At 50.1% G+C, this 25,610-nt stretch overlaps 1 protein-coding gene across 2 annotated transcripts in view; it reads right to left on the reverse strand.

The window, feature by feature from the left end:
• SMAD7 (SMAD family member 7) overlaps positions 1 to 9,159 on the reverse strand; it is a 29,973-nt gene extending 20,814 nt beyond the window's left edge. Inside the window, exons 1-2 of one of the 2 annotated variants that reach the window (XM_043889095.1) lie at positions 6,941 to 9,159; positions 5,539 to 5,592 (exon numbers count right to left, since the gene is read on the reverse strand). In XM_043889095.1, coding sequence (XP_043745030.1) covers positions 5,539 to 5,592; positions 6,941 to 7,556 — 670 coding nt within the window. In that variant the 5' untranslated portion in view covers positions 7,557 to 9,159. The remainder of the gene's footprint in view (positions 1 to 5,538; positions 5,593 to 6,940) is intronic. The other variant, XM_043889094.1, reaches the window with a different exon arrangement.
• Positions 9,160 to 25,610: the final 16,451 nt, after the last annotated feature.

The following is a 25,610-nucleotide window of genomic DNA, read 5'->3' on the forward strand; positions in this document are numbered from 1 at the left end:
ACACATTCCAAACAGCTGACTCCCAGCCACGATGCTGATTATTAATGCGCTGCTCAGGCTTTGCTACCCATCATGAGACAGACCACAGCACCTTGTCACCCGTCTGGGCTCCGGGCAGCCAGTTAATCATTCGTCAAGTCAGACTCGATCACAGACTGGCTGGAATTTTTTCTTTTATTGCAAGTCCCCACATTGAGGAAACCAGGTAGTCCCCAAGGTCAAACAAAGGAGGCCCAGGTTCCCTCCCAGCCACCTTTCTCGGAGAAAGATCAAGGGCATGGCCTCTTTGCTTGGATCCAGTGGCCCTCGCCACCACTCTCACCTGTTTACTGACAGACTTCCCAGTTCCTTAAGAAAGGGGTGTTGGGCTGAAGGGACTGCTTTTCCCTTTCTAATAGCGGTAAAGTGCAAGAAAATCTCAAGTACAACTCAAAGAATCTTATTCATGTACACACCTGGGTGAAGCCCCCTCAAGTCAAGAGAACAGAGAACATTCTCAGCAAGACTCCCAGCTCCTTCCAGACCTAATCCAAAAACTTCCCGTGTGTGGAAACCTTCCCAGGCAACCCCAGACCTGCAAGGTTCCCTGCCCTCCGTCCCTATAAAAATCTTTCTGGCACCCTGCACTTGCGGAGTTGCCTTCCGCTGTCTTTCCTGATCTTTCACCTTCAGATCCTGTCTGCCTGAACTAGTCTATAACCTTCTCTTCAATGTCTCTGTCACCCTCCAGTGCTCAGCATAGTGACCTAAATGTTAATGAGGATAATGATGATTCCAGCTGAGAAATAGACAGACTCCACAACCTCCCTCCAAGCAATTAAAACAAAAAAATAATGGCTACGAACCACAACTAATTAGTCCCATGAAACAAAAATACACAAGACCCCGTAAGTGTATCGGGCATCACTGCCAATGCCAAACTTAGGAAATCCACAGAGAAAAGGCCAGTCAGGAAAGGAGTGTCCTGGCTCCAAAGCAGTCACACGGCGTCAGATGGTGCAAATCCCAGACCCTCCTTCTCCAGGTCACTAGTAGGACGTCCATGGAGTGTGCATTACTAGCTTCCCACTGGAACCGCTTAGCCAAGATGGCAAATAGGAAGCCAAGGGAAAGAGGAGCCCAGAGGTAAGTAGCCATGGAGCTCTCCAGGGACCTAGCAGCTGTCTCCATTCTCTGGGTAAAATGGGGATGGGGCTGGGCCTGCCCCCCTCCCACCCCATCCCAAGTCTCAGGTTCTCTCTCTAATCCCGCTCTTGCATTCTCTCTCAGGTTGGAAGAACAACTTTCCAAGAATTCTTCTCCACAGGGGAAGGGTGGGCCGAGGAGTGGCAGCATCAGGCAGGGGAGACAGAAAAGATCATGTGGGTAATCTCATTGTATCAGGGTAAAGTTTAATTCCTAACAGGAATATACAGTGTTACAGGATACACTTAATCAAATGGAAAACAATAGGGGCAGGCAGGAAATGGAGTTGCTGGTTAAAGAGTGTATACCCTGCACTTTCCAAACTACTCCGATGGCCTTCACCCTGATGGAGAGACAGGCTCCCCCCAAAACGAAAGACACCCCCACACATTTAAACACGATGACTTCTCTGCGGCCAGCCCCCGCTGCCCCCAGCTCTGGCTGGCTAAATCCCAGGGGCAAGGTGTGTTTCAAAGGAAGAGCCCGGCATCTCGGGGTAGAGCTGCGACCGCGATGAGGGCTGTCAGCCGGCCTCAGATCAAAGGTAAGCCAGCTCCACACCGGCAACCACAAGCGTTTCTATGAAATGGTGCTCTGCCCTTTGTGCGCCTTTGATCTCAGGAGGGATTTACAAACATTAATTAGGTCTCCCTACCACCTCAGTGAAGGAGCAAGGTATACCTGTTTGACATGCACCCAGGTAAACTGAGGCGTCACTGAGTAGCCCAAGGGGCCACCCAGTGAGCTGGGCCCTACCCAAGGGTTCAGCCCTCTCCTCCCCAGCAGGCCTCACTCTCTTCCCTGCAGGTAGTTGGGCTGAGACAATCTTCAGCATCATCTAGGTCCTGCCAGGCTAGTAAACGGCCAAGAGGCCACACCTCCGTCTCTCACCCACAAAAAAAAGAGCTTCGCTGCGATAGCTCTCCCAAGTCAGGGTGTCAGCTTCTGCTGCTCCCCAGAAGTGCTGGGTTCTGTGGGAGACTCAATTCCCTCTCTCAGAAGCAAGAGAGCCCTTGAAGACGTGTGCCTGGAATGAGCTGCACAAGGGATACAAGGTGACAAAGCTGGGGACCCCCTCTTCTCTCAAAGAATGGTTTCCCGACAGCCAGCATTGTCTTGTCAACTTAGTTCTGAGCTTCCTAAGTATCATCTGGCACAGAGGAGTCCCCCCACCACCACTATACCCTAAGCTCTGCCCCAACCCACAGCCCTGGTTACAGGACAAACCAGTGCATCGGAATCATCAATGCATTTTAGGCAGGCACATCATTGGGCCTGTAGAGTGACTGAATGAATGAACAAACCAATAAATGAGTGAATGAATGCATCATCTAATTGCTTCGATCATTTCTAGATTTAAAAACAAGCCTGGAAAACAGTGGCCTGAGTTAAAAACTAGGTGCAGGGTAAGGTCTCAGACTAGGCTTTGGAGGCCTGACCTGCAAAGAGGCACTGGTCACCTGGGTCCCTTGCCTAAGCAAGGAGCGTATAGCCAGCAACATCACCCCCGCTCCCACCCCAAGACATTCTTCAAATAGTTCAGACCTTCAGATACAGAGGAAACAGGAAACAGAGCCCACACAGCACCCCTACTCCATAAACTGGGATCTCATCCTAAAAGCCTGCTCTCACCCCTGGTGTGATAACGGTGGAGAGGTGCCATGATTTCTGAAAGCCTCATGTCACAGACACCCTGCTCCTTCATTCAGCCATGGCGACCGCCCCTTCCCAGAAGATCCTGCTGACTTCGAACCACCTAGCACTCAGGTCTACCAAAGCCAGGCCATCCCAGAGGCTGCAGTGGAACAGCTTGAACCATAGCAAACTGGAACTCCCAACTTTTAGCCCTGGCATTCCTCCAAAGGCTTCCCTGGTGGCTCACTCCGTAGAGTTCGCCTGCAATGTAGGAGACCGGGGTTCGATCCCTGGGTCAGGAAGATCCCCTGGAGAAGGAACTGGCAACCCACGCCAGTATGCTTGCCTGGGAAATCCCATGGACAGAAGAGCCTGGCGGGCTACAGTTCATTGGATCGCCAAGAGTTGGACACGACTTAATGACTAAACCACCACCACCAGTTCCTCCAAAGGCCACAGAGGGACCAGGCCCTGACCCCTCCCCACCACCTCTGCCCATGCTGGAGACTTTGCAGAAGAGATTCCCTTAGTTGTGCAACTGGTTAAGATTTTAATAACGTTCCATTGTAAACCTTATGGCTGGTTCTCACCTAGTAACCCAAGGCCAAAAATTCAACCTGGACTCGGAAACTTTACAATGTGAGCAGCTGATCTAAATTCCGCAGCCAAATACTCTCCACAATGTACAAGGCAAAGAGAAAGCTGGGGCAGCATCTCATCTGTGTGGCTGACCTCGGTGCCCCTGGCCACTGCAGCCAGCAAAGCCAGCCCTGGCTGTCCTCCAATGTGCCAGGAGATTCCCATGGGGGCTTTCATTAGCTCCCTCGTGTCCTTATAGCAGGATGGTACTTTTCATTACTCTTTTTTTTTTTTTTTTAAATTTCAGGGTTTGCTGGGTTTGGGGGGGGAGCTACTTTTCTGTTTTTTGTTGTTGTTTTGTTTTACACAAACGTTTTGGGTGAGTAACCAGCTGTCTGAGTTTCCGATTGGCAGGTTAATCACTTCCTATTGGCTGATCCGGACAACTTTTCTCCCCCTTGGAAATGGCGCATTCCTGTCTGTGGCTTCTCTGTTTACACACATTTTGCTACCTAATGTCAACACTTGCTAATGAATAAATATATCACTCCACTCACTGAAAATGAGGTCCTGGCCTAAGACGGTGAGTGCTTGAATCCGGTGGACAGAGCTATCCACAATCTCTGCAGGAAACCCAACAGAACGCGGGCCTTCTTTCCTATGGTTTTAGGAAGTTTCTCTCAGAACAGTTCCCCCAGTCGTCTTTAAGCCTGGGGCCAAGATGACTGGCCTCTCTCTCTCTTTTAAGGAAAACCTCCACATTTGAAGACTACAGAAGGAAAAACAAAAAGCAGGAGAGAGAGGGCCCCTTGGAGAACTAAGCTCATAAAAGAATTCTTGAGTCTTGATGCCAAAAACCCAGTCAAGTTACATTCTTGGAGAAAACAGACCTTGGTAATCTCAGTTAACGTTTGTTACAAATACAGAGCTGGTTTATCTCCTCATTAATGACCATTTATCTGGTGTTTTGTAAATCGAAAGCAAAATATCATATGCTTCGCAGGCCACTTATTAGACAGGCACCAGGCAAGCAGCAACGCCTTCCGACTGGAGGGAGTGTGGAGTCAGGGAGGGCTGGCTGGAGACCATGGGCTTCGCTTACACCATTCATTAAAGTATTTAATTTAGGACAACGCCCCAGCAAAACTTTTAATTAGTGGGGGGAAAGGCCCAACAGCCAAAACTCATGAGGCGGAAGGACCTGTAGAATTCCAAGAGGAAAATGGGGCCCAACCCTTGATTTCTCCTACTCCCAGAACCATGGCAAAATAAGACTGTCACAAGCACTGCATTTCTCAGGCACCGGCAGAGACCACAGTTACAACTCAGACTTGCAGGCACAGGAACCTCCCCGCTGTAAGAAGGGGCTCCAGGAAACAAGGACCCATCGGATCTGCCCCCAGCTTTGCGGTGCCTCCTCCCTCCTCCCCTGCACTGCCAGCCAGAAACTGAATGCAGACAAACGCAACAGGGCTGGTGCCAGCCTCAAGTGGGGCTTCTGCCCTGGCTGAATGCCATCCAGTGACAAAGCGACAGGCAGGCAGAGCTATGCTAAACACTTTTATGGCCCCCACTAGGAATTCTGAGAAAACTAGGGGGGGGAGGGAGTTGTTGCCTTTACTCCTTAAATTTTCTATTCTCTTGCCCCAAACCGAGGTCATCTCTGCACTTTTCTAAACACAGTCTTCCTTTCCATCGGGCTCTCCAATCTCCCCACTGATACTTCTGGCACTCAGAGTCTCCCACGTTTCCCATCACCCTGTCCCATTTGGCTCCCTAGACACTTCTGCACGGACCAGAGTCCACGCGTTGAGTTGAGCCAGCTTGGGTTATGGGATGCAAATGCAAGAAAAAAAGGAACAAAATGGAAAGCATACCTAAGAAACATCTTTGCAAAAAGAAAAATATATATGTACACACACACACACACACACACATTACCTCCAGCTCCAGTCACAACAAAAAAAGAAAAAGAAAAAAAAAAAAAAATCCACCAAACTGCCAACAGAGGAAACCTATAACCACCTCAGGGCAAGTCCAGCGTCTCCCCAAGCCGCTGCCTAGACACACAAATCCGCGTTCTACAGCCTCCATTTCTAACTTAAGACAGGAAGGATATTTTTAAAATCAGCTACTCACCAGTTGGTTTGAGAAAATCCATCGGGTATCTGGAGTAAGGAGGAGGGGGAGACTCTGGAATTAAAAAAGAAAGAGAAAATAAAGGCCGAGCCCTGAGAGAGAGAGATAGAAACTTATGATAACAGAGGCATTCTTTTAGCCCAACTGTTTGTCTTAGCTGTGGGGGTTGGAGGCAGGGCCGCGAGGCGGTGATTGCCTTGATATTTAGCTGTCAGATAAACAAAAGAGGCCGCCTGGCGCCAGCCTCGGCGCGGCGCTCCTCCACGTCTGCGGCCGCCGCCGCCGCGCTCGGCCGGCCCGGCTGCAAACCGCCGGCTCGGCCGCCGCTCGGCCGGGGCCGCCGCACGTCGCAGTTCACGGGGCGGGGGGCGACGAAGCCCCCCTCCCCCTTCGCGTCCCAGAACTTCAGACGCTGCTCCCTCCGCCCCTGCGGCCCCCGCCCCGACCCGTCCCCCCGGGGCGCAGTTCCTCTCCGCCACCGCCGCTGCGCCCCGCACCCGCGCGGAGAACACGGGCTTCCCCCTTGCCCAGCTCCCCCGGAAGGTGCACCCCAAAGGCTCTGGGGAACTTGGATCGGTGGGCGCCCGAGGGGCACTCCGCCCCCGCACAAAGAGGCAGAGAAAAGGGATGCAATGGAGAAGCCTGGAAGCATACAGGAGGACCCCAACTGAGGAGCCCAGGGCCCAGCTCAGTAGTCTGGGGGCAAACCATCCGACGGTCGGTTACAGTGCTCTCTCTCCTGAGCTGATAGAAAGTAGGGGGCACCCAACTTCCCCTGATTGCCGGTTCTCTCTCACACCGGGCTGGCGGAGCTGGGAGCAGGTACCCAGCTCGGCCTCCTATCCTGCTCTCTCTGCCTCAAAACCCAAAGCTGCGCCGGCCAGGGCAGGCTCCTGGCCCCTTGCGCCCGACGTGACGCTCCCCCTCCCTTCCTAAAGGGGAGTCTTCCTCTCCAGCCTTTACTACCGCTTCTCCGAGCCTTCCTTGGCGGGCTTGGACCGAATCCAAATCGGCCACACACCTCAACGCAGTTCTCCTTGAGGGGGAGGCGTGACCCCCACCCCACTTCTCTCGGCACCCCCTTGGCTGATCCGGAAATAACCCCATGTCTGCAGAATGTGGGCATGAACAAGTAGGGCCCCGAGCACCACCCCCCACCCCCCGCCCTTGGGGCCACCGAGGAGAGAAAACTGGAAGGGAACCCCGAGGGAATGCCTTTCCAGTTTCTCCGGGTCCCCTCTCCACCTTTGTCCCCCAAATCTCCTCCCAGGAGGAAATGCACACACAGCCCTCCGGCGAGGTGGCTGCACTAACCCACAGCCCAATCGGGCTTTTCTTCCCCCCACCTGAGTGCCGGGGGGAGGGTGGGGCACGCGCGGGTGGGCGCGGATCAACTTCTTACCTAGTTCGCAGAGTCGGCTAAGGTGATGGGGGTTGCAGCACACCAGCTCGGGGTTGATCTTCCCGTAAGATTCACAGCAACACAGCCTCTTGACTTCCGAGGAATGCCTGAGATCCGGCCACCTGAACACTTTGCACAGTAGGAGGGGGAGCGAGTAGGTGGAGGGCGGCTGCGCCGGCGGCGAGCCGCCGGGAGCCCCCAGGCCCAGCCTGCAGTCCAGGCGGCCGGGCAACAAGAGGCACGCGGTGCGCGTACCGCCGCGGGACTCCACGGCCTGGAGCAGTAGCTCCAGCTGCCGTTCCTTCAGTTTCTTGAGCACCGAGTGCGTGAGCGCTTTCAGATCCGCCTCGCCTCCCCCGGCCGCGCCGGCGCCCGCGGCTGGGGGGTGGGGATGGTGGTGACCTTTGGCACCTCGCACCGCCTTGCCCAGGCAGCAGACAGCCCTGCCTGCGCCGCCGCCGCCGCCGGCCCCATGCGCCCGGCCGTCCGTCGCCCCTTCTCCCCGCAGCTCGCCTCCTCCTCCGCCTCCCCCCGCGCCCTCCTCCTCGTCCTCGCCGCCGGGCGCACGGCTCCTCCAGAGACGCCGGACGAGCGCAGATCGTTTGGTCCTGAACATGCGGGGCGAGGAGGCGAGGAGAAAAGTCGTTGGCCGGCTAAGGAGCGAACATGACCTCCGCACACCATGAAGAAGTCGGGCGCCGAGTTGGGGCAGCAGGCGCAGGCGACAGCAGCAGCAGCAGGGGCCCTGGCAAGAGCGGCGGCGGCCCGAGGGGCGCTCCGTGGCATGCGCCAGTCTCCCGGAGGCCGGAGCGCGCGCGGGGGCCCGGGGGCGCCCGCCGGGGCTCGGGGGCCTGCGCTCCGGCTGCCCCACCCCGCGCGGCCGGCGCCGTGCGCCGCTCTCGGGCCCCGGCGCACCCCGGAGGAACGCGGCCGCCGCTTCCCTGGGGGCGGCGAAGCCTACCCGGGTCGGCGCCTCCCCAAAAAGAGGCCCCCCCGCAGCGGCTCCCGAGTGTCGGGCTCGCCAGCCTCGGCTGCCTACATGGAAGATCCGCGGCGGCAAAAAACGAAAGGCGTTCGGCAGGGCTGCTGGAGGGAGGAAAAAGCCTCTTTCCCCCTTGCTAAGCAACTTAATTCGGGGGTGGGGAGAAGCAGGCAATTAAAAAAAAAAAAGCAGGCACGCGATTTATTTTTTTCTTCTATATCCTTAGTAACCGGATCTCCTTGAATTCCGTGCACACGAAGACTCGGGGGAGGGGGCTGAGTGGACTTCACCCCACATGAGATGTCTGGCGAAATAAGGAGGCTCTCTCAAAATCTAAGAACCAAACATGCAAAGCCCCAAATGAGAAACACCACCTCCTCGCACCCCGGAGGTCTGGGGGCGTCCGGCTGGAGCTGGGGTTTAAAAAAAGAAAATGTTTACAAAGTAGAACGAGACGTTTGAGGGGTGGAAGGAAAAAAAAAAAAAAAAACGTATCCACGAGTTACATCCCCCTTTTTTCCTTGCAGAGCCCCGCTGGTCTTCCTCTCCTTTTCTTCTGCCAAGAAAAAAAAAAAATCCTATATATATATTTTTAATCCACAGAAAGCTTTGGCTAGGCTGCTTCAATCCTTCGCATCTGGGTGGTTTAGGGGAGTCTCTGGCCTTTCCTCTTGCGCTCCCGGGGGCCCCGGTCGTCGGCGGGGACTTCCTTGGGGCTGGCGGGGGCGCAGGGGCAGAAGATGCTGCGGCGGCGGCGGCTGCGCCCCGCGGGGCTGACAGCGCGGGGGAGGGCGGCGCGGCGGCCGCGGCGGGCCCCTGGCGGGCGGCGCGCTCTCGCCCTCTGCTCTCTAGCGCGGGGGCCGCCGGCGCCCCCTCCCCGGGTTGCGGCTGGCCGCCGGGGCTCCCTGTAAAAGGCTGCTCGCCCCGACTCGGCTGCGGCGGCTGGAGGCCCCGGTTGTCCCTCACGCCGCCTTCTCCGAGACTCTCCTCGTCGCGGCCGGGAGCCTCCTCGTCCCCCCGTCCGCCCTCTCCTGGCACTCGGGTCCTTCTGCCGCCGCCGGGGGCTCGCCGCGCCGCACTCAGGGGCTCCTGGGCCGGGCGCTCGGCAGCTCGGCGCCGGCGGGCTGGCTCTCGTCTCGGGCAGCTCTCTCCGGCGCGGCGAGCGGACCGAGCACGGCGCCCGGCTGGCTCGGCTGGCGCGGCTCGGGGACAGGCTCCTCCGTGCGCCGAGCAGGCGAGCGAGTGTGCCCGGGGCTCGCCGCCTCCCGCAAGGCCTCCCGCCCCCGCCCCCTTCCCTCCCCCTTCCTCCCCTTCCCTCCCCCGCCCCCCAGCCGCCGCCGCCTCCTCCCCGCCCCCCCCCCCCCCCCCCGGGCCCTCTGCTCTGCTGGTTCCACTGCGCAGTGGCGCGCCCGGCTCCGGCCTCGTCACGTGGCCGTCTAGACACCCTGTCGCTTTAAAAAAAAAAAAAGCGATTGTGTTTCGCAAACAACAGATCGGGTTTCTAAAAGCTATTTCTCCCCCAACCCCCGCTCACCACCCCCCCGGCACCGCCACCCCCCCCCCCACCCGCCCGGCTCTGCAGAGGGGGGACCGATATGGGGCGGGGGCGGGGGTGGGGGTAAATAAAGGTAGGGAGCAGAGAAGCTCCCGGGATCGACGGAGACCTGGCGGAATCAGAGGAGAAATGGGAAGACCCAAGAGCACCGATCGGGCACCGCCGGCGAGTTTTGGAGCTAAGCGAGCTGGCCAGTGGCCGGATTTAGACCCAGCCCGCGGAGCCTCGCGGGGGCTGTCCCGCGCGCGCTCGCCCTAACGCTTCATTCATTCGTTTTGTTTTAAAGGCCCTGGCGACGGATCCTCTGGCCGCCGCGCGGGAGGGAAGGGGGAGGAGAGCGCTGTCTCTGCGTAAAAGACATTTACACCGGACTGGACCGAGGCCCTGGGAAGTGCGCGCTGAAGGGAACAGCCGGCCCGCGAGGGCCGGGAGGCGGCGCGAATGTGACCTCAGCGGCGGCCGCGCGCTCCCTCCCGCCCTCTCCCGCTCGGGGCTCGGGTTTCTAGGACTGCCTAGAGAAGTGTGTCTTGTGCAAAGCTCTGGAATGCATTTGGCTGCCTGACGAGTTGCGAGGGGCAGCATCTTGCCGGGAGGTGGCGGGGGTGTGTGTGGGGGGGACGGTGCTCCCCCGCCCGCCGCGGGCAGGTTTCCTCCGGAGCCCGGAAGACCTCCGCCACTCCGCCTCCCGGCGCGGGAAGGTTACCTTCCGAGCAGACCTGCATGCATATGCATGCGGGGCCTGTGTCTTCGCCTTCCTCGGCCCCGTAGCTTTCTGCGGTGCTTAGAGTCAGCGAGTTTATCCCCTTACCCCGGGCTTTAGAGAAAGCGTAGACCCACCTGGCCGACTGGTGCATAGACACTGTAAGGCGTTGATGGGGCAAAGCACCAGATAGAGTTTACTTCGTGGAAGCTGTTGGTGCTGAGAAGCGTCATGATTTAAATGTATAAGCGTCAGTATCGAGGAGGCCACTAGTTGGCATGGTGGTCTAACCTCACATCTTATTCAGTGAAATAGTTTTTTTTAAGTCATTTAGAATTGTGAGGTCAGGATGACACTCAAACTCACTGGGGATTTTAATGAATTTTTTTAAATGAATCTTTAAAAAAAGGTGAAATGAACTATTTTCATTTTCTCAGCTAAATTATGCCCATTTAAAAGGAAAAGGCACGAAAAAAAGGAAAAAAGTAATAAAAGGAAAAGGCACTGATGAACCTCAACTCAGCCCCTTCCCTTCCAGCAACTTAAAAGCTGACTGCATGCTATAGATGCTTAATAGCTATTTAGGAATGAACAGAGTTGGATAGATAGGTATTTGGACCTTCTCCCCCTACCCCAACCCACCAAGAGCACCTTTGGAGATATGTGACAATATAATATTATATATTATATAATATATAAGGGAGAAAATCATTATCATCTCTAAGCAAGGGGCCCTGAAGCTCATTGACCTAGAAGAACCAGAAATGCCAAGCAGGGCAGAAAGGTGTGGAACAGGGCAGCAGCTGGGATTCTAAACATTTACTCTGTAAGCCACATAGGCTGCAATTGTATAAGATCATAGTTTTGTTACAATTAAAAATAGTGCTGGGCTTCCCTGGTGGTCCAGTGGCTAAGACTCCATGCCCCAATGCAGGGGGCCTACAATTGATCCCTAGCCCGGGAACTGGATCCAACATGCCTCAACTAAGAGTTTGCCTGCCAGGACAGAACGATCCCACATGCTGCATCTAAGACCCAGTGCATAAATATTTTTTTTTTAAATACATAAATTTAAAAAATATATATATTGCTTATTGAAAAGGGCATTGAGACCTGTGTGTGTGTGTGTGTGTGTGTGTGAAACTTTCTGAACAAGCAACCTACAAAGATAGCAGCAGAGAAAGCCCAGGAGAAAATGGGTTATCCCACTATCATAGGCAAAAGAGGTAGAAATGGGATTTTGGAGGTATCTGAGAAATGATACACTCACCTCAGAAAGGCTTAGAAAGAATACCAAACTAGAAGTCAGAAAACCTGATTCCTGCTTGGGACTCTGCCATGCGTGCATGCTCAGTCGTGCCCGACTCTTTGTGACCCCATGGATTGTAGCCCGCCAGGTTCCTCTGTCCATGGGATTTCCCAAGCAAGAATACTGCAGTGGCTTGCCGTTTCCTTCTCCAGGGTATCTTCCTGACCCAGGGATCGAACCCACATCTCCTGCATCTCCTGCATTGGCAGGTGGATTCTTTACCACTGAGCTCCCTGGGAAGCCCCTGGGTCTCTGCCATTCACTGGTTAAATAACTTGCACTAGAGGTGATCCTCACATTAGAAGAGCACTTGGCAAGATTTAAAAAGGTTTCTGGGTAAATTTCCTACTCTTTCAGGGCCCCATTCCCACTCTCTGCTCTGGGCATCGCTAGAAGATGTTCACTTTCCTAGCGAGGCTACGCCAGGCTGCAGAGTGACAAGGAGGACTTAAATAAGCAGTGAAAGCAAAAGGCATAATTCTGCTTAAGCTTCTTGGCGACATAGAGAACCTGACGATTCTGGGAGATCTGGCCAGTGGTGCTCACAGTCTGGGATGCGAGGCTGGAGCACACACAGGGCAGATAGATTTAGTGGGTGTTTCAGGAGTCAAATCTGACGTCACAACTTGTCTGGGAGGAACATGCATATACTTGCAAAGATATGTTCCCATATAGTGTAATTGTGGGTGCTTTAATTCAGGCGTCACTCCTGTCTTACCCTCTCTGCATGGCTTTCCTCCTCCATTTTACTGCCCTAGGTAGACAGTGGGTGGGTTGCTGGGCAAGTACCTACAGTGGCTGGTGCTGCTTTATAGCTCCTTGGCATCCCCTGAATCAGTTAACGTCCCAAGCTTTCCTGAGAGCCAGCCCCACCCCGTTCACATTCTTATTCTTTTCCTTTCCAAGAAAGAAGCTGGACTGTAGAGGAACTCCTGGCTGGCTAGTGTGCCTAGAAAGGGAGTTCCTTTCCTTTCCTTTCCATGGGCACAAATGAAACCAACAAGCACCCAGTTTCAAACTGTTCTAATCCTTAAAAAAAAAAAAAGTTTAGGAGTTCACCAAACTATTGTGAATGAGTTTGATTCTAATCACTTGCTGGCAGGGAATATGGAATAAAATATCTCATTTGCAGTTGTTTATTTCCTGTTGTGGCTTCTATTTTCATCTTTTAGTCACTTTGGTGATAGTAATCAAACCCTAATCATGGTGCGGCCACAAGTCACAGAGACCAAAATAACTTGCAGCGGAGTTAGGACAAACAAGGATGGAGTCAGCTAAAGACCTGGCTACTTAATCACTGGCCCCTGGCACCCAAAGGACTGCGGGGGCCGCATTTGACCGACCGCTGGCTAAGCATCTAGAGGAGAGAGGAAGCTGGAGAGAAATTGCTCCAAGGTCCGTGGTCTTCAACAGTCAGGGCCCGGGTGCGAGAGGAAGGAGAGCAGCAGAGTATATACAGGAAGTGGAGGAGAAACAGGTGAACTGTCCACAACTGCTGGGGGGAAACTGAGAAAGAGAAAGAGGAGAACAGAAAAAGAGAACTGGCAAACCCTCTACAGCCGCAAGCAACTAAGCAAACACTGAAATAAACAAATAAACACCTCGGGGAAGGCAGGATTCCTCCTTTCTGAACTTTTCTCATGTTCAGTGGTTCCTGGAAAAGAAAGGTCAAGAGAGGCCCCAGCGGGCAGGTGGGTGTGTTGGTGTTGGGGCCAAGGACCAAGGCAGGGATGAGGATTTTTCCTTGCAGAAACCAAAGAAGAAACAATTGAAGAGGCAAAAAAAAAAAGTGTTGAAAATTATCGACATTTCTTGTGCAACCGTCCCCTGAAAAATGTGTGCGCCCTCAACCATCCTGAACTGGCAGCAAGACAACTGGACGTGATGCTCATGAAAGAAAGATGGCTTGAGTGAGGCTGATGTGACAATCAGCACTTCTTGGCTTATCTTAGGAGAACGAGAAGGTAAGTGAATGAAATGCATCTAATTCACAATCAAATAAAGATGCTATAAGTCCTGACTCATCAAATATGCTTGTGTTAAAGGCATGCTGTCAACTGATCCATAACATTGGCCAGGTGAATCTCCAGGGCTCTTGGCTAGGTCCTGGAGGCCAGAGGGGGAGGGGCAGGGTGAAATGAATGTTCTTATGAAGGAGTCAAGAGAAACGTCCAGGAGAAGCAAAGACCTAGGACAACAGAGACATTCAAATATGCAGTCACAGATTCCTCCAGGGATGGCCATTGGATGGCTGAAGAAAACGGCTGGGAGGGAAACTTAACTGCATGTAACTTTCTGTACCTTTCAACTTTGTACCTTGTGAATGTGCCACTTATTCAAAAATATACTAATTTGAAGGTTTGCTTTTTTTTTTTTTTTAATCTGGGTCTGCTTTTTTCATTTCCTGAAATTCACTGTTCTGATGTCCTTGTAGAGAAGGACAAGTTGGCGGGGTCCCATGTGGAAGTGAGGCTGCAGACAGCGTCTCTCTCTGTGGGGCAGTTCCTACAGGAAGGCTGATGACAACAGAGGCCAATGTGTCATCCCAGACGGCAAGGGCGGAGGCTGCCTTGTCATGACCCTGGCAAGAGTCTGTGAGGAAATACACCAGTCCTAATCAAAAGTCATTCTAGATATCAGTGAGGTGCAAGTCCTAACCCGGGAGAACAGTCTCACAAACACTGGCGTCCCGACCACAGAGCTCTGCACAGGAAGGAGCCTGCCCCACCTGAGGAGAGGAGAGCGGCACCTTTTGGAAACAGAAAGGGATTCTCGTGATTCTCGATCCATTTCACCAGCACTCGTTCAAGAGGTGGTGCCAGGTACCAGGTGTGACCTCTGAGACATCGAAAGGTGTATTAAACAGCCTCTGCCCTCAAGAAGTGTGTAATTTAAGAGAGGGCTAGAAATAGGAAAATAGTCAGCCTTCAAGAATGGAGCAAGAAAAAAAAAAAAAGAATGCAGCAAGAACAGTGCGAGCAAGAACTGAAGCCCTGGGCTTCGCTGCTGGCTCAGTGGTAAAGAATCCACCAGCCAATGCAGGAGACACGGGTCTGATCCCTGATTTGGGAAGATCCCACATGTTGTGGAGCAACTAATCCTGTGCGCAGCAACCATGGAGCCTGTGCTCTGGAGCCGGGGACCCCAACTACTGAAGCCCTTGCGCCTAGACCCTGCAACAAGAGAAGCCGCCACAATGAGAAGCCCACAACTAGAGAAAGCAGCCCCTACTCGCTGCAACTGGAGAAAGCCTGTGTGCAGTAATGGAAGACCCAGAACAGTCAAAAAGAAAAAGAATGAAAAAAAAAGAGAAAAAGAATGGAGGCCCCTGCTCCGGAGAACAGAAAATCAAGGGATTTATTCTTTCTGGGGGTGTGGGGTGTGGGGGGTGTTGTCTCAGAAATTTTCCTAAAGGTACAAATATTTGGAACTAGATTGGGTGAGTTGACAGTCAGGCAGAGGTGCATGTGAGATGAACGACTCTATTCAAGAGGAAAGCATGATACAGAAACAACTGGTTTTTTCTGTCCACTTTGAGTTAAGTCTTCAAAACTCAAGCCGTGCTTGTCACTTTGAGTCTATCACTTCATTTATAAACACCCCTAAGCCTCGAGGGGCTTTCCTGGTGGCTCAGATGGTAAAGCGTCTGCCTGAAACGTGGGAAACCCAGGTTCTATCCCTGGGTCGGGAAGATCCCCTGGAGAAGGAAATGGCGATCCACTCCAGAACTCTTGCCTGGAAAATCCCATGGACAGAGGAGCCTGATAGGCTATAGTCCATGGGGTTGCAAAGAGTCACGACTGCGACTTCACTCACTGAAGCCTCAAGGGGGTCAGGGATGGAGGTATGGCCCCTGCAAGGGATGTTCAGGAAGTTCACCTTCCTCAGAGTGAAGTTTTTCCTTGTAGAAAGAATTTGCAGGCACAACACGACATCATCTATAACTACAGAAGTTTCTTCTCAAATAACTGGGGAAATCTCCATCATCTCCACTCCTCAAATCAACAGTCAGGCCTCACTTGAAGCAAACTGCTTCATGTCAGGAGGCAATGCCAGTTTTTAACACAAGGAGAAGGGAAGTGCCTCCAGCATGAAACTGGCCTGTGATGGCTCAGTAATGGACCTGCTTAGATAATGGCCTCAAATGCCGACAATGAAAAATTAGGATTCGCCATTGCAGTATAGACAGAGACATAAAATTTGGCTGATTTCCACAGGCAGTAAAAAAATTGATTTTAAAGACAGCAAAACAAGAAAATAAATGTTGAGCTTTGCTCAGAGGCACCCCAGGAGCCCTGCTGATATTCCTCATTATCCAGGCTGCATTTGAACTTCAAGACACCAACAAATGGACTTCAAGCTCCTGGTCATATTGGGCTACCAAATTAGCTTTCACTCTTTTCTGATTTTCCCCCATATTTTTTCTTTCCCATTCCCCTAAGTCATTAAAGGATGACTTTGGAACTAAATTTTGCGTAGTAAGTGCCAGATAGCTTCATAGCGACGAGACATCCTGTTAATGGTGAATCAGAACTGGGCAGCATGCAGAAGGAGTGATGTTTTGTCTGTAGTAGAGCGGAGAGTCATAGGTGACCACACACGCTGCTCCTGGCACATCTTGGGACCCACCAAAGAAGCCCAGCCCCGTGAGTGATGGCCAAGGTATTTCCACTCTGAGGACCCAAGGGAACAGACAGGACCCTCAGCCCAGTTTTCGGATCAAATAGATTCTTCTGCCATTACTAGCCTCAAGGCTTTAGGAAAGCTGTTTCCGTTGTCTGTCTGCCTTCCTTATACAACAAACACTGAATTAACAACGTCTTGTGTGTGCCAGACCCGGCGAGAGGCTCCAGGAACAAAGCCTTCACCCCGGGGGTTGCTGGGACGTGGAGCGGGCACCCGGACACGCCGCCAACACAAGTGCTATGTAAACTAGCTGGCATACAGATGCTAATCGTCACGATTATCATGGATTTGGCGGCAGGAGCCACCCAATAAGCTAATTTTGCCTAACCTTCCAAGCCTAGGAAATGAATTTTTGCTGGGATAAATGTCCGAGTGATAGGGTAATGAAGAAGGAAGCCACTCTAGTGTCTGGGACTTTCTGTGGGTTTTACCAGGACCAATTGAGATACTGTCAAAGGAACATGGCCAGCATCAGAGTTTAAAAGCAAACTAATAAGGCTGGGACATCTTTTTCTTAGAATGAAAAAGAGGGGTACATGAGAACATGATCTAGTGTTCCTAGTTCTTTGCTAGTTTTACTGAGTCATATTTTCTTAAGTCCTAGAAATAATTTTGCTGCTGCTGATGACAAGCGAGGAGGAAGGTGACAGGGGGAAGGAGCTGCCCAGTGAAGTCCCCATCCCACCTTTCTCCATAAACATTGATTTTGAAGGCTTTCAAAGTCTGTGGAATACGATGTTATTCAGCCTTGCTCACATCTAGTAGACCCATAAAGAAAAACTGCAGTAACACGCAGTGAGAGCTAGAAGGGATTTTAAAGTCGTCCTCAGCAGTTCAGGCCTCAGAACCTGTGATCCGTGGTCAAGTTTCCATAACGCAATATATTTTCTCAAATGCTAAATTATTAGATAATTTTGCTTTTTAAATTTTATTGATTTTTGAATATGTAGTACATGCACAGTGCTACACAGCTTAAAGAGGACAAAAGGGCATGCAGAGAAAAGTAAGGCTTTCACTCAGGCCACCGACTTCTCTCTCCAGAGACGGCCCCATCATAGCCAAACAGAGAGAAGGTGAGTCAAGTGAAAAGACTGGCCTCTGCTTTGAACTCCAGCCCACAGCCACCTGCCTTTTTGACACCTCCCCTTGGATGGCTCAAAGGCACCTTGAACTCATTATGTTCCAAACAGGGCATTTCTCAGTATCTTCCTCCCAGAACCTACTTCTCCACATCTCTACCCTCAGAAAGCTTGCCCAGGGACATCCCTGGTGGTCCAGTGGTTAAGACTCTGCACTAGGGTTCAATTCCTAGTTGGGGAACTGAACATATGCTGCACAATGTGGCCAAAAAATAAATAAAAAGAAAGCTTGCCTATCTCCATCCAGTGGTGGGAATCAGAAGACCAGCCCAGACAGCAACCTCCTTCTTCTTCATCCCGCATCCAAACCAGGCTCAACGTCCTGTCAGTTTTACCTTTGAGATGCCTCTCAGTCTGTCCGTTCTTCTGCAGGTCCCTTCGCCACAGCCAGCAGGACACACACCATCAGCATCTCCCCGGGGACCACTACCAACAGTACTTTCTTCACTGGTGCATCTGGCTCACTGAGACCCACCAGTCCCCTTCTGCTGAGGCTGACTGCACCACCACCCAGCAGTCTTCCTACAGCCCTTGGAACAAGGTCAGCCCTTCCTTGACCTGTAAGCCCTGAGTGGTCACCTTGGGACCTTCCTTCCACCCCCAGGGATGCTCCTTTCTTTGAGTTAGGTCACTCCGCCCCCATTATTATGCACTCTCACAGCCTCAGGCATCTCCTTGCCTTAGCATTTACTACACTGGAAATTTTGCCTTTAATTCCAAGTCCTTGCTTCATGTTTATCCCCCCACCTACCCAGGGCTTTCCAGGCGACACTAGGGGTAAAGAACCTGCCTGCCAATGCAGGTTAGACAGAAGAGACACAGATTCCATCCCTGAGTCAGGAAGATCCCCGGAGGAGGGCCCGGCAACCCGCTCTAGTATTCTTGGCTGGAGAATCCCGTGGACAGAGGAGCTTGGCAGGCTACAGTCCATAGGGTCACACAGAGTTGGACATGACTGAAGCAACATAGCAGGCACGCCCACCTACCCAGATGACTGCTCGAGGGCAGAAGCCCCGTATTACAGCACGTCAAACACTGGCACAGAGCAAGCACTCAACTAATACTGGCTGAACAAAAGACTGACCGATAAGGAAAGAATAAATCATTTCATTTTTAAAATTTTGGTTGCATTGAGTCTTCCTTGCTTTGCATGGGCTAGTTGCGGGGAACAGGGTCTACTCTCCAGTTGCGGTGTGCTGGCTTCTCTTGTTGTGGAGCACAGGCTCTAGATGAGCAGGCTCTGCAGTTGGGGCTCATGGCTTAGTTGCTCTGTAGTCGGGGCTCACGGGCTTAGTTGCCCCACAGAAGGTGAAATCTTCTCGGACCAGGGATGGAATTTGTATCCCCTGCATAAACAGGCAGATTTTTAACCACCTTCCCACCAGGGAAGTCCATAAACCATTTCTTTTGAGATACTGTCCTTCCTAGTTCGAGGAATCAACGTGCCCTATCTTTTTATAAAAGGTGATGATAATAGTGTTTACTTAAAGACTTATTTTAAAAAATTAAATGTTGACAATTGAAGGGAGGGTCTCTCGATGCAAAACCCTAAAGCTGACAAACTACTGCTTAAAGCCCAAGGATAGAATCTCAGATCCAGAAATCCTGGAGGAGTGTAAATACCTTCCTGAGGAATAAGTTGCCCTAAAGTCAAGGGGAGCATAGTTAAAACTCTCAGTTACTTCCAATTCTGTGTCCCTCCTTCCCTCCCTTTCCTGTCTGAGGCTCATTACATGCATTCTAAGCCGGAGTTCCATGAAGATGGAGAGAAGATCCCCTAAGATTGTGCATCTGGTTAGTAACACCTTCAGGTCCAGAACTCACCTATCCCTCCATCAACGTGCCTCTACACCCAGCAGTGTGTAGCAGTCCCAGCTGTCTAAAAGACAACATAGCAAATGCACAGGTAAGAAAACAAACAGAAAGAAGCAGTCGGCTCTTCTTGGCTGGCTGACCCTGGCTGTTTGCACAGTCAGTGCTCTATGAGTGAATGAATGAATGCATGAATGACTGGAGTGCTGACTTTCTTCTGGGACTCGTTGTCTGAATCTACAGTCACAGGATCATGTTTCCCAGTCCCCCAGAGCCCTGTCCCCAGCTATACCATGGGCTGGGTGAACAGGGACCACTCTTGGCTCTCCTTCATACCAACTATGGGCCAAGCATCGCTCAGGTACATGGTCTCTCCCATGGGGAGTTTGCACTCTGGGAGGAGACAGAGAAGAACTAAGTACACATATACACACAAAAATATGATTTTATATAGTTACCAGAGCTTTGGAAAACATAGAGTGAGCAACTAGGGCTGGTGTGGGCTGAGGATGGCTGTTTCAGCTCCGTGATCAGGGAAGGCCTATCTGGATAGGAGGAAAGATCAGGTAAGACCCTTCCAGGAAAGGGAGGGAGCCAGGACCTGGAACTGAGACAGGTGAGCTGGCAAGTTACAGGAACAGCTGGGAGGCCAGCCTGGCCGGCATGGTGACAACATGGGCAGAGTGACCAGAATTGTGGAAAAGAGAGCTACTGGATGGGGTCGGGAGGCGGGATTGATCATGCAGAGCCCCCGAGGTATTCATGCTTATTAAGTGAATATGCCAGCAAACACAGGATAATGGAGACAATTATAGTTTCAGGGGAAGCACACAGCACCCAGCACAGGAGCCAGAAATGCCATGTTCAAATATCAACTCTATTACCATTAGCAGTGTTACCTAAGACCTTGATTTCCCTATGGATAAATGGGGATAATAATGATACTCACCAGTGCAGAGCTGTCTTGAGATTAAATGAGATGATAAAATATTCAGTGGAATATTGTGCTGCGCTGTGCTTAGTCACTCAGTCATGTCCGACTCTTTGTGACCCCATGGACTGAAGCCTGCCAGGCTCCTCTATCCATGGGAATTCTCTAGGCAAGAATACTGGAGGGGGTTGTCATGCCCTCCGCCAGGGGATCTTGCCAACCCAGGGATCAAAGTCATGTCTCCTGCATCGCAGGCAGATTCTTCACCATCTGAGTCACCACAGAAGCCCACAGTGGAATATTACTCAGTCATAAAAAAAAAGAATGAAATAATGCCATTTGTAGCAACATGAATGGACTCAGAGGACATTTTACCAAATGAAGTGATTCAGACAAAGACAAACATGTTATTATTTATATATGTACTCTAAAAATGATACAAATGAACTTATTTACAAAACAGAAGCACTCACAGACTTAGAGAATAGACTTGTGGCTACAAAAGGGGTAAGGGGAATAAATTATGAGGTTGGGATTAACATATACACACAACTATATATAAAATAGATCATCAACGAGGACCTACTATATAGCACAGGAAACTCTACCCAGTAGTCTGTGATACCCTGTAAGGGAAAAGAATCTGAAAAAAAATTTATATGTATATACTTATAACTGAATCATTTTTCTGTACCCCTGAAACCAACACAACATTGTAAATCAACTATAATCCAATATAAAATAAAAACTAAAAAATAAGACGATGTACATCAAAGAATGTGGTAGAGATGAATCTACAGAATTGTGATATAAGAAGAAATCCCAACCAGGCATTTCTAAACCCAGCATAGAGCAATTCTGTGGTACCCAAGCTCTAAGAGTGTCCACTTACACAGGCTGGTTGACCAGTAGACCTTCCATTTGTGGAACTGCTGCTGAAAGCATTTGTGTATTAAGTTTGTTATTATGTCATGCTGCTGCTGCTGCTGCTAAGTCACTTCAGTCGTGTCCGACTCTGTGTGACCCCATAGACGGCAGCCCGCCAGGCTCCCCCGTCCCTGGGATTCTCCAGGCAAGAACACTGGAGTGGGTTGCCATTTCCTCCTCCAGCGGGTTTTCCTGACCCTGGGATCAAACCTGCTTCTTTTGAGTCTCCTGCATTGGCAGGCAGATTCACACACACACACACACACACACACACACACAGGGCTCATGTCCATTCCTCTTGTTCTCCTTAATTAACAGGAGTATATTAAGTACAATTTGTTGATGAAGATGCCGAGGAAGCTCTCTGATACCAAAATCATCTGAAATTGATCATTTGTCTAAAATTGCACAAACTCACAAATCTTGCTTCTGAAAAAACTAAAGAAAAACCAGCCAAAGAGGCCAAGGAAAGCAGAAACACTGGTAAACACCCCTGGGTCCTAAACCATGAGTTGGGTGCTTGCATTTCCAGATGAGCCCCAAGTTCCATGCAGGTGCTTTTGCATCTAACAGATTCGAAGCCAAGAGAGGGTGGTCACAGGCACTGTGTGTGGTTAGAGGTCCGCATCTCCCTTACTGTCCCCCCAGGATGAGGAAGGAGGCCTTCCCTTGGCACATCAGCCATCTGGGCCACAGCCCTCCCTGAGTGGCTCCTCATGACCCAGGCCTCTGCCTCACTCCTTCCCAGCCCAGCTGTCTTCTCTCCCAGACCCTGGGCTTCAGGGAACACCAGCTCGGCCTTCTGGGAGCCACAGTGGGCTCAGACCCGGGGAGAGGCTCCAACAATGGCCTGTGTGTGCCCAGAACTGCTGATCCAAATAGACTCCTGCCGCTTCTCTGCCAGGCCAGAGACGCTCAACAGGCACTGCATCCCCTCAGAATGCCAAAGGAGGGGGGCGCACACCATTCCATTTCTCCCCTATACCCCCACCCCCCTCAAGTCATACTTGTCCTTTACCCAGCCAGCTGTCTCCCAGGATCTCCCACTGGCTTGAGACAGACATAGAAGTAGACGACTCTTTGCGACCCTATGGACCATACCCAACCAGGCTCCTCTGTCCATGGGATTCTCCAGGCAAGAATACTGGAGTGGGTTACCATGCCCTCCTCCAGGGAATCTTCCCGACCCAAGGATCAAACCCGAGTCTCATGCCTCCTGCTTTGGCAGGCAGGTTCTTTACCACTAGCGCCACCTGGAAGGGGCAGGGTATATCCCACCCAGCTAGACAAAGACAGGTCCCAGGAGGCTCTGAACAAACGTTGGGTTTCCTTCCTCCTTCTCTCTAGGTGATAGACAGAGGCCGCCAGGGAGTGTTTTCATCTTCCAAGAGAACATGCTCCATTAGTCCAGAACATCACTGTCCTCTCCGCCTCCAGTTTTCTAGGCCAACACTCAATCCCTCATGGAGTATTCTTGACACTTTAAAGGATCTGGCCGGCATGAACGCCACTGTGACTGCATTCTTTAATTAATATTTATTGAGTGTCCCTATTAGGTGCCTGGCAAGCACACTGTGTTGTGTGTGGCAAAAATATCTATTCCCTTTCCTTTCCAAGAAAGTACATTCCTGGACAACCCAAGAATGTTGACATGCCAAGGAAAGGAAAAACATACTCTAGCAACAGCAAGAGTGAGCTGGAAATGCGTGAAAGGACAGAGGCAGTTTACAGTAGTCAGGAAATGGGGGCTTGAGTCCTGGGGTCCCAAACTGGCTGTGCAAGTTGCAGCAGGTAGCAACACTTCTCTGAATCTGCGTCTGCACAAATGTGAACAAAAGTATCATTCTGCCTGCCTCCTGGGGCTGAGGATGCTGTGGAAACCAGATGATCACGTAAGTGACACTCTGAAAAGTTTCATATGCCATACAAATGCCAGGTATTTCCTCCCAAATAAAATCTTTAGTGCCTTTCTTGGTAGGCACAAAAAATTGAATGAGATTTGAAAAAATAGAGCTCTGGGAGGTCAAAATCTGCCAAATGCCATAGGGCATGAGTTTAGATTTTGAGGCTCTGACCCAAACTGTGGACAAGCTCCTCTACCCTTTGATAAATACTAAATACATTCATCTTCAGCTATATGTATGTATATGTGTATTACACACAGATACACTAGGAAGGTGTGTAGGAAGGACCACACTTTGAGGGTCCTTTTGCAACAACTTGGGGTTGTATATCTGCAAATACAGAAAACCTTATGCAAACATGATATGAATAATTAGACTATGGTGGCCTGAAGAATTCCATGGACCGTATAGTCCATGGGGTCGCAAAGAGTTGGACACAACTGAACGACTTTCACAATTTCATTTCATGGCTATAATATGGCTTCTCAGGTGGCACAGTGGTAAAGAATCTGCCTGCCAATGCAGGAGATGTGAGAGACGCAGGTTTGATCCCTGGGTCGGGAAGATCCCCTGGAGTAGGAAATGGCAACCCACTCCTGTATTCTTGCCTGGAAAATCCCATGGACAGAGGAGCCCAGTGGGCTACAGTCTATGGGACTGCAAAGAGTTGAACATGTCTGAGCATGCGCCTTTACATTTACCTTTTCTTTTCTTTTTTTAACTATAATAACACTGTCACCTGTGCAAACTCCAGAATTTTAATTTTACGCATTTCTGGCATAAATTGGTGTGATCTTTCTGGACAGCAGTAGAGAGTTTGACCAAGAGCCTTAAAAATATTTCTGTGGATAAACAAACCGTGGTATGGAATACCATAATGGAATACAATGGAATATTATTCAGCCTTGAAAAGGAAGGAAATTCTGACATATACTACAACATGGATGAAACTTGAGGACATGCTAAGTGAAATAAACTGTCACAAAAGGACAAATACTGTATGATTTCACTTACACGAAGTACCTAGAGTAGTCAAATTCATAGAGACAGAAAGAACAGAGGTTACAACAGGCTCAGGGGGCAGCGGGAATGAGGAGTTAGTGTTTAATGGATATGTAGTTTCAATTCTGCAAGATGAAAAAAATTCTGGAGGTGGATGGTGGTGATGGTTGCACAACAATGTGAATGTACTTAATGCCACTAAACAGTACATGTAAAAATAGTTTAAATGGTGAGTTTTATGTAATGTATATTTTACCACAAGTTTTAAAAAGTGTTTCCATTTCTGAACCAGTAATCCATCTAGGAACGTATTCAAAGGACATAATAAGAGAAGAGGGCAAAGATGTTTGTATAAGGGTGTTGACTTAAGTCTTATTTTGGAACAACTGGAGACAGTCCAAGGGCAAAATAATAGCAGAATGAGCAAACAGATTATAAAATATCTGTGTTAGGAAACACCATGCCGCCAATAAAAAGCTTGCTTTTGAAGAATATATAATGACATGGCAAAATATTCATGAGAAACAGGACTCAAAACCATCTGCTCAAAGTGATCGCAATCTTGGAATATGATACCACTATATGAAAAAGGAAAAAGGTCATAAGGAAGCAAACCATTGGTTACCTCTGGGTGGTAGGGATTATAGACACATTTTTATGTTCTTCTTCATGTTTCCTAATGTTCTTTGATGAGCATGTATTAATTACTTTTATATTTCGGAAAAATGGTAATTCAATATTAAAAGGACTATGGCGCTTGCAGACGTGTCTCTAGACCCCTCATGGATCTGGGTACGCTCAGGCAGAGTGGCTCACACAGTGTTTCATAGAGGAGACTTCCAAAAGCTCTCCTGGAAGATGAATCAGGTCTGTAATGTACATTGTCTACAAAATACTTACGGCACAGTGGAGATACTTGTGATAAATATCTGTGATTATATAACCAAGGTCAAAAATACTTTATTGCTTCGGGGTATCGGTAGCAGTTTTGTTGAAATTTGGGGGATTATACAAAACAGTTGCCTAAAGATGATATGTCAGAAATACGAAACATAAGGTCAAATGTATATTTCATGTTTGAGAAGGATGTGGTTGACAAGTACGATTCACATGGCTTTAGCCAAAATGTCCAAAATATAATCTTCATTATATATGAAATAGAAGTATTAGAAGTTGATAACCTAAAGGACAACATATAATGGAAGAAAAGCTCCCATTTTTCAATGCAAACAAAACAAACAAACAAACAAACAAAAAATACTTAGGGAAAGCATTCCACAAATAATGCATGATCTAAAGGAAGGCATTTTTCAAACGCTAAAGAAGACTTGCATGAATGAAAACATACACCCTGTTCTTGGATAGGAAGGCAGTGTTACAAAGATGTCAATCCTTTTCAGATTAATGTATAATTTAACTTAATCCCAATAGAAATGTCAATGGGTTTAAGCTAAAGATGTGCAGGGGAACTGGCCAAGCTAATAAAACTAAGAGTGAAGTTCAAATGAAAAGCAAATGCTAGGTAAAATTTGAAAAAGAAGAGGGATCGGGACTAGCCCAACTAAATATTAAAAAGATACTATAAAGCTTTAGTAATTAAACAGGTTTTTACTGACACATGCATAAATAGATCCACACAACAGAATGGAGAGGTCAGAAAGCAGTTTAAATATATTTCTTTTCAAAGAATCTACTTATGGCTTTGATAAGTTTTTATATTATA

Source organism: Cervus elaphus, chromosome 27 (genome assembly GCF_910594005.1).
Source record: "Cervus elaphus chromosome 27, mCerEla1.1, whole genome shotgun sequence".
In the NCBI taxonomy this organism is placed as follows: domain Eukaryota; kingdom Metazoa; phylum Chordata; class Mammalia; order Artiodactyla; family Cervidae; genus Cervus; species Cervus elaphus.